Source organism: Eschscholzia californica, unplaced genomic scaffold, assembly GCF_041429995.1.
Source record: "Eschscholzia californica isolate CP2 unplaced genomic scaffold, dmEscCali1.0.p SCAF_3, whole genome shotgun sequence".
NCBI lineage: Eukaryota > Viridiplantae > Streptophyta > Magnoliopsida > Ranunculales > Papaveraceae > Eschscholzia > Eschscholzia californica.
In genome coordinates, this window is record NW_028238420.1 from 39,585,298 (window position 1) to 39,594,782 (window position 9,485).

Consider the following 9,485-nt stretch of genomic DNA (forward strand, 5'->3'; position numbering starts at 1 on the left):
TTCTTTGATGTTATGCAAGTGGAAGGTCCTGAAGAGGTACATTGTGTTACTGGTTACTTATCTAAAACTGCTCTTACTTGGTGGAAACAAGAATCTGAAAATCGTCGTTTATTACACCTGCCTCCTATTTCTTCTTGGTTAGAGTTGAAACCATTAGTGTTCTCACGATTCCTCCCTCCGGATTATGAGAACCAATTGTGTGTTGATTATTTACGTTGCCGTCAAGGAAGACGTTCAGTGGAGGAATATGCTTTGGAATTCCAACGACTAATTACAAGGCTTAATCTCCCAGATTCAGAATCAATGAAAGTAGAAAAATTCAAAGACGGACTTCGGAATGATATTAAAGATTTGGTTAATTTAAGGTCTTTTAATTCGGTCTTTGAATGTATCAGTGTAGCTCGGTCTTTTGAATCAGATTCACGTTCCATCTTCCGGGGACACAGTACTAGAAGTCAAGCAGTTCGAACTCTACTGGATGAATTAGATCAAACAAAACAATCGGAGGAGGGTACTAAATCGGTAGCCGATAATCCTTATAAAAAAACCTCCGCCAGTAAAGTGTTATCGTTGTTTTGAAACGGGACACTATTCTAATGCTTGCCCCTCTCGCGATAAAGCAAATATTGTAGAAAAGAAATCAGATTCAGATTCAGATGGAGATCAATTAGAACGTATTAACACTATTCCAGACAACGGTGATCGAGTTATGTTACTCACTCGGAGAGTTCTTTTTACACCTTTCGAGAGGAATTTACCTCAACGAAAGAATTTGTTCGTTACACGGGGAACAGTACTGAATAAAGTATGTACTATTGTGATTGACAATGCTTGTGTAGAGAATTTAATTTCTACAAAGCTTGTCAACTTCTTGGGTATTACTACAATGATTAAGTCAAACCCGTATAAAACCGCTTGGATTCAGTCGGGTACTACTACACGGGTTGATCACATGTGTACTATTAATCTTTCTATTGGTTCTTCTTATTTGTCTACAGTTACTTGTGATGTCACAGATATGGATTTATGCCTCATCATATTGGGACGACCATGGCAATCTGATGTTGATGCCACTTACCGTGGTCGTTTGAATGTTTATGAATTTCCATGGAACAAGAAGATTGTGACGTTGTTACCAATTGAAGATGGATCGGAGGAACTACATTCTCTTCAACAACGGTTCGAGACGAACCTCTTGAGGGAAGGGGATGCTGATGCAGGGGCACCCGGCGTGGAGGCTTTTTCCATGGCCAAACCGGGCCATAGGCCATCCGGCCATGAAGAGTAGTTTTTAGGAAGTCCCAATTTTAGTATGATTATTAGAGAATTTAGGTTTAGGAATTTATGCTATTTTAGTATTTCCAATAATTGGAAAGGTCCAGATCTGAGTCTAGCTATTTAGGAAGTTGCAGTTTTTTAATTATTTAGGAAAGTCTAATTCAAGTCTATCTAGGAAAGTCCAAAATCCTATAAAAGGATGTCTAGTTTGTCCATTATCCTCATGTTGAAGAGAAAATCCCCTTGAGTTTAATAAAGTTTATCAAGTTTTAGAGTTATTTTAATCTTTCTTTTAATTGTTCTTCGTTTATTTATCGTCTTCTTTATTTCCGCTGCGTTCTACATCACTATGTGTGTTTGTTTACGTATAGAGAGATCGAAAGCAAGTACAACTGTACTTTTTGATGCACTAGAATGTCGTCCACAAGTCATTTTTTATAATAGCATGAGAAGAAGAACAAAAGATTCATAGTAACACATGTGATATGGGTCATTCCTAAATAGTTGAAAGGACAAGTTGCTTCCTAATTCGAAAAAATATATAATAGTAAGGAGACACGGAAAGAGCTTCGTCTAATAATGCAAAAATTATGTTTAATATGCAAAATTTTGAATGTAATGAAGAGTTTGCCCCACTTTTGTCCCTATGAACCCGTCTAGACTCATTCGAGTGGTACGACAAAGAGGGTGAACTTTTGTGGACCTACGTATTCGTACCGAGTTACATGGAGCTTTGGCTCGATTAATTAGCGCATTTCAGCATTGTTGAGAAGCAAAAATCTTAAACAAACGTAGCTTCAAATGGAAGGCGTATCATATAATAACTTAGGGTGAGAATTAAATTTGTATGGGTAAGCAGCTTGGTTCATACTAAGAGCTATCCAAGCACAGAACAGGGGATTGTCATGGTTCTTGGCTGCCTGAGTAACTCTAGGTTGTTTTCATGATTATGTCTTTGAATTTTCTTTTCAGGCATCTTAAGCTAAAACTCGGGTTTGACGGGGATTTCACAACCTGATGCCTGTTCGTGAGAAAAGGCTTGTTCACTGAACTCGTTATCACTTTTTTCGCTTTTGAGTTTCTTGACATCGCAGATGTCTAATGTGTGAGAATAGTTCCACATGGGAGAAGGGCTATCTAGCAACCAGGAATATAATGTTTAGGTCCTCTCCACTCATTGTCAATTGGTTTTGAGTTGGACGACCACAAACTTAACATAATGGCTAGTGCTAACATACGTACAAGAGTCTGGTTTCTTCAACGAAACCTTTCTGAACCACTCTTGTGATAAGTGATAACACTTATTAGTTTGTGATAAGGAGAATGAAAAGAATGGAATTCGATTTCGTTTTGGAATTGGAGTTACCGTACTATTGAGTTCTACGACTATAAAAGAACGACACATTATTTCCTTTAAAAGGCCAGTCTATGATACATTGACTAATATGAACAAATATTTCCTCAAATGTTACAAGTTTTACAGGAAAGAAAACTTAAGAATCCCAGCAAAACAAAAGTTGATGTCAATCCAATGAAATAGAAGTGAAAGGGATAATGTAACAAGCTCCATAACATTAAAAAAAAAAAAATAGATAAGAATGAGATTGATCTTGAGGTCTGATCTGCAAATGGGTAGATTGGGGAAGAGATCATCTCAACTGAATAATTTTCTCACAAGATCTGTATTCTTGGACAACCCGAAGACATTCTTGTTCCAAAATATAAAGAGGCGTTCATTGTTACCCGAGGTCTTTTTTGACTTGCTAAGAAGGTTTTTCAGGAAAAACCTTCTCAATGAACTCCAAGAAGCGCGTAGAGTAGAATGTGGGATCGACAGCTGAGATAGATATGGAATCGAATTGGAAGGATTTATACGCGTGTTCAATTTTCTTGCCCATGTTGTAATCCTGCAATATGTCAATAATACCCACATATAGAACAACATCATTCACCTCATGAAGCAACTGTGATTTCTCTACTCCTGGAAGAAGTTCTGCTCTAGCGGGCATGTTCACTCCAAGTTGGATGTGAAGTCTGCTCAAAATCAAGATCAAATTATAAAAGGACGATAAGGAAAAAATCATTGAATCTAATATCACAAATCACTTAGAGGAGTGCTCGGAGATGGAATTTAGGTGCAAGCTCGAGCTTAGTAAGTGAAGAGCCCTTTTGGGTGAGCTTGTGGAACATTTCCCTAGAACAAAATCATGTACCCGTTAGGCTTGGGCATGGGCTTTTGGAACATTATCAATATTTGCCAAGGGCTCAGGTGATTACAATAATCAGAGTAGTTATCATGAGATGAGTTCCAAATGTTTAACAATTATGTCGGTATAACAGGACTAATCACTTTAAGCTCACCTTGCAGTGCCAGGAAGTAAGAGATCGACTTCCTCATCGCCAACTGCTGATGCTCGTAACCTGCTACCTCTAATGTGAGGTCCCACAACGAAACTATTATCATCACTTCCACGCGGCACCAAAACAAGTCCCTCTGGGTGGTTTGCAGTTTCATCTTCTAGAGGTTCTGTCATAGTGTCATCACCGAATTAGGAATGAAGTTTCACACGTAGAAGTTTTTAGATATACAATATTAATGCCTTCGAGCTTAGGTTTGAGACAATTAGCTCCAAATTCCTTCACAAATTTTCAGTTTTTAGTGCATGGGACAACAAGTAGAATAAATGATCACAGTAAATAAATGAGGAATGACCTTCTTCGACAAGAACCCCCAAGCTAGTAGTTGTTAAACATTGTTGATAAGATATGAGAGACTGCAAACGCCGTGGTGCCCGATAATGAACACCTAATAAAAGGCTATAATCCATTATGTGCTCTGATTCTAGAAATTTGCTATCAATCTTGATCTGTCTGCAAAATATAGAGCAATGAGTTACAAATTCAACATAAAAACCTGTTAGTATATAATTTTTTGCGAAATGAAGAGGAAATAAAATCATCATTACTTTAATAGAGCCTCTCGCCAAGAAGGTTCCAAATAAAAGCAATAGTTCAAATCCAAATCCTTAAGTGTGGTGTTCTCATCAATTTGAACCTTATCTGTGGAACGCCCAAGAGACGAACCTTTCAAATCAAATCTTCGATGAATTCTTAACGCGGTGCAGAACATATTACCCATTACTACAAAGCGGAACTGCAAAATCGAAATAAGATAGTAAGATGAGTTTCATATGGAGTTCTTTACGAATAACCAACTCTAATACAAAAGAAGAGTAACTTCTTCTTCCAAGTCTGCATTTAAATGAATCTAGTACATACTAAAGCATGGTTGTTGTAATTCACTGTATCAATTACCTTTTGGCCACTTGAAGGTTTAACCCTGTGAAGTCCAAAAAATTTAGTTACAAGTGTGTTCTCGTATGAACGAACATGATGGTGATAATTTCGGAGCATCCTCAACAGAACCTACAAGTTCAAGAACTCTGTCAGAAAATCGTAGATATATGATGTCTAACAACAAAATTCAGAAATGCTTAATTGACATGTTGCAGTTGAGTAATGTTATACCTCTGTCATACAAGAAAAGTATCCTGTTCTTAGAGAATGCAGAAAAATATGATATGAATAAATTCAAACTGACACCGTCTGTGCATACCTTCACTTCACTTTTCCGTAGTGTCTTAATCATGAACCGATCATCTTGAGACAGGAAAAAGACACTACCACTCTTCCCAGGTGAAGAAAGCTCCCTAAGAGCATCACTTCCGCAAATTGACATCATATAATCTGCAGCATCGATCTTAAACAATTCCCTCAAGTTTCTGTTAGAAGATAAATGAACCTTCTTAGTCATACACTTGCAACTATTAGGGTCTAACATGTGATATACTGAAATATGATAGTATTTTTTATGTCCTACCTAAAAACCATGGGACAATAGTCTTTCCATTTGAAATCTTCCGCGTGATGAGAAGGTGTCACTTGGGATCCATTTCGGGGAAAGCTCATCCAAAAGCTTGCACGGGGACCAAAGTCTGATACTCGAACGTCTCGCCTCTGTATTGGTGTTATTTTTCCCACAGTGTACCTAGTCAATAACACGACGAAAATCATTATAATTGCACAAACTACAAGTTTCGGTCATTTTGGTAGAAATAATAGAAAAAAATCTTGCAAGTAAGGTTTTGTTTCGGTTGAGTCAAAAAATGGAAATATTTCGATTATTTCGTGAAATGAATACCTCGCAATTACCTGATTCCAAGTTGCAAACTGAGCATTAGATCATAACTCCTGTGGCCTTTAATGATTTGTTCACCAGGCCTCTTTATCTCCTTTGCAAGTTTCTTCTGTTGTCTTCTTAATCTTTTTGACGTTGAAAAACTATTTTCAAGTACAACCTCACTTATCAAAACACCTTGTGTATATTCTCGCTCCAGGACTGGAGCAGCAACTGGATTACAATCCTTTTCATCACCTTCCCTAAAGGATTCTACTGAATTGAATGACGGAACTTGTCCAAGTACTTTTTCGATTGCTGGTTCTAGACTCCAACGCCTTCCCATAAAAATCTTCTTCGAACGAGAGTGCTCCGAATTTAGCTGATTTCTTCTCGGAAGTTTATCAGATAAAGTTTCATGAGAAGATCCCGGGTTCTCGCCAGCATTGAAGTTTCCGATATCAACTGAAGAATCATTTCGGCTATGAAAATCATGGATCTGTTTTCTCACCTCTGGCAATATCCCTCGTTTTCTCAGGGCATTAAGGTAAAGTTCCTGTGCAGCTGGGAGTCTGCTTCCATTTGGATAAAGAGCTCCTTTTCCATCCTTCAAGCCGCTAGTCCAAATCCCAACATAACTACCACCTTCATACCAGGTATAAACTCCAAGTCCATGCATCATTCCATCTAACCAACTTCCTTCAAAAGTATCCCCGTTCGTCCACGTCAGAGTTCCTTTTCCGGACATTTTCCCTCCTTTCATGTGGCCCAAATAAACGTTGCCGTTAGCCCAAATATATTTACCGAACCCTTCTATTGTTCCCTGACTCCAAGACCCTTCAAAGGAATCTCCATTAGGATATTTTTGATATCCCAACCCATGTTTGAGATTCAACCGCCAACGGCCCCTGTAAATTATTTTATTAGGTCCAGTATATGTCCCTTCCCCGTTTATATAACCTCCTGAAAATTCACCTTCATAGACAGCCCCAGAAGGCCATTGAATCTTTCCGAGACCATGCCTCATTCCCCTGTTCCATTCACCCTCGTAAATACAGTCATCTGACCATACATACTTTCCTGAACCCTCAGGCATGTTACCAAATAAGGAACCAGAGTAAGAATCACCATCAGGAAGCGAAAGATCGCAAACTCTGAACGTTGTAGGTTCAGAAGATGGATGAGCAACTTGTCCATTACCTAATGTTAGCAAATTCTCCTTGCCACTAAGGTAATTAGTATCATGAGATTTTGTTCTTTCAAAGCGAGAAAGTGTTCCTTCCACATTATCAACAAAGACCACAGGGACCGACATGCATAATAACCAAAACGATTTGGAAGATTAACCTTAAGTTCACTCAAGATAAATGTGAAAACCGGATTTCTGAATGCATTTTATATGATGATTGTAACTGTTCCTGGACCTGTAATCTGACCAAATAAAAAAAAGCAATTAAGACATAATATTGGGCCAATCGAACTCTGATAAAAGCAAAATTGTTTGAAATGCCAGTGCATAGCTTATAGTGGAAAAGAACTAGTCACAAAAAGGAAATACCAAACAGCCCCACCGAATTATTTTGCTTGTCATAAAAAGAACTAGTCATATATTGTTCTTGTACAAAAACAATGCCGAATTATATTGTCAAAGAATGAAACTCATCATGGAAAAGCTATGTGGGTCAAACCCATCACAAGCTCTTCACTCCGGCCCCTCCGACTCGAGATTACCATGAAAGCATATCAATGGGCAAGTAGTACTATATGTCGGAGTTGTCCGACAATGGCTATGGAGGGGATGAGGGTGGAGGTCATTTTATAAGTTTGACCCAAAACCTCGCCTCTTGAGCTTCGTTTTGGGGTGAGAGAGGTCCAATACCACCACTTGAGGAGCTAGGAAGGTCTTAAAGATAGCAATGAGGAAACAAAATTTGAATAAAAAATTCCCAATTTAGCTACCTAAACAACCATTAATAGATGGTAAGATTTATGAACAAAATGGTGGGAATTTGACTAGTTGGAAAAGTTAGAAGAAAGTTGGGAGGAATGTCACATAATTCTATTATTGGAATTTTCACATAATGCTATTGAACATAGATAGACCAATAAAATTGGGATAGAATCAGATACCATGAGAAGAGATAGAGACCAATTGATTCTTATTTGAACGGACTAGTGGGTGGTGGTGGTTATCTATGAATCCTCTAAACCGGCCTCCTCCTGAGTGGTGGTTTTTCAATTAAGAAAATCTTTTTCCTCATAGAAAATTAATTCATCATTTCCACTTCTTCCTAATTGATAGCTAACAAATAGTAGTACTAAAACAATTCCTGCTTCCAAATAACACCAAAATCAAAATAACTACTAGAAGAAAAATTCATCTTCATCACTGGAACAGTATAAATCAAAGTAGAAGGAAACAAATTTAAACTTTCAAAATGTTCCAAAACTTCAATTTCCATATAATAACAGTTCAAAATTCAACTAAATTAATCAAACAATTCAACAAATTAAACCAAGAATAATTAAATTACTCAAAGTAGGATGACAGAAGAGAGAGAGAGAGAGAGAGAGAGAGAGAGAGAGAGAGAGAGAGTTTGGATTGGAATACCTTGAGTGGAGAAAAGAGATAATGTGAAGTTGAAGAAGAAAATAGAGAGAGAGAGAGAGAGAGAGAGAGAGAGAGAAAGTAGTTGAAGGAAAGAGTGTAGTAGTTTGTGGTAGAGAGGTTGTTAAGAGTTTCTGGTCGGGTATTTTGATTTTATCACAGAATAATCCAAACTAAAAAGAAAAATCCAAACAAGTTACTTTCTTTCTTTAATTAACCAAACACGCCATTCCTCCTTTCCTAACTATACATAAATAACTTATATATTTATGGAAAAGGACAACCAGACCGGCAAATTCAGCGTGAATTTGACGTAAATTCCAATCAAACCATTCGATTCATGTCGCTTTCTCTCTCCTGATCAAAACCGGTGAATCCCAGTCTTTGGATAGGGTTTCACATTATATATGTCAGTTTCTCTATCACGATCGTCCTTACTTCTTTTTTCCATCTCAATATAAATTAGGAGTATCTCCTGTTATTAAGATAGCGACGTTAAAATTGATTATTGCTCCCACGAGGGCTGTTCTCACGTCTGAGTTTTAATTTTTATTAGATTTTTCCAGTTTGCCCCTTTCGTGTTATTACATAAAATTTAACATCACTTCTTCTTCTCTCTCTGTTTGATTTTCACATAAACTACATGGAGTAATTTATAAGGGCTCTAGGAGTTGGAAAATTTTGGATTCAATGATGATATCGTCCACCACCTCTTCATGTCGGCCTACAATACAAATAGACAACTATTGTCGACGACCTTTCGTTAAAACAAATTCTTCTTAACTTCTTCTTTCACCACCACCACTAACTCAGAACCATAAACACCGCCGTATTTCTCTCCATCTCTCTTTCGCTCTCTAAATTCTATCTCTCCCCCTCTATGAAGTGGCGGTGGGATCGAGACCACCAAAATTTGTCCACCTATATAGAAATTTTGCAAATTAGCTTGGGACAGTCATTTTAGATTTTTTGTGAAAATATCTCTTTCTCACACGGGAGGCCTGTTTAAGCAAAGTAAACAATATACTTGTACATCAACCATGGGTTGTATAGTTAGGTATAGCGCTTTAAGGAAAGCTAAATAGTCTCTGGGGTGTGAAATTCTAAAGGGAATATGCAAAATTTTGAAAATTTTCCGCGGAAACATATTTTATGGAGAATATGTTTCAACAGACCAGAACTCCCACGAAGGGAAACCCCTTCGCCGGAGTTTCTAGAGAGAGAGAGTGAGTGAAATATATTTTTTTTTTCTCATGGTCGATGGCTGGCCGGAAAGAAGAGAGAAAGAGTGGTGGGGAGAGAGAAGATGAGGTGGAGAGAGAGAGGTGAGGTGGAGGGTTTTTTATTTTTATTTTTATTTCCCTATAACAACTTACAAAATAAAATTGTCAAACAAAATTGACCGATTTTTTAACAAGTCTT

The 9,485-nt window shown here is 37.6% G+C and overlaps 1 protein-coding gene across 3 annotated transcripts; it reads right to left on the minus strand.

Moving 5' to 3' along the window:
* Positions 1-2,685: 2,685 nt before the first annotated feature.
* Positions 2,686-8,752, minus strand: LOC147550197 (phosphatidylinositol 4-phosphate 5-kinase 9-like). 3 transcript variants are annotated; one of them, XM_086672392.1, is made up of 10 exons: positions 8,067-8,442; positions 7,586-7,785; positions 5,491-6,886; positions 5,159-5,326; positions 4,895-5,060; positions 4,594-4,704; positions 4,245-4,432; positions 3,992-4,149; positions 3,640-3,805; positions 2,686-3,312 (listed from the first exon to the last, which is right to left on the minus strand). In XM_086672392.1, the coding sequence occupies exons 3-10, from the start codon at positions 6,768-6,770 to the stop codon at positions 3,042-3,044; spliced, it is 2,508 nt and encodes an 835-aa protein (XP_086528518.1). In that variant the 5' UTR covers positions 6,771-6,886; positions 7,586-7,785; positions 8,067-8,442; the 3' UTR covers positions 2,686-3,041. The 3 variants fall into 3 exon arrangements, with proteins under 3 accessions (XP_086528518.1, XP_086528517.1, XP_086528519.1); XM_086672391.1 differs by lacking the exon at positions 7,586-7,785 and having other exon boundaries at positions 8,067-8,752; XM_086672393.1 differs by lacking the exons at positions 5,159-5,326; positions 7,586-7,785 and having other exon boundaries at positions 8,067-8,684.
* Positions 8,753-9,485: the final 733 nt, after the last annotated feature.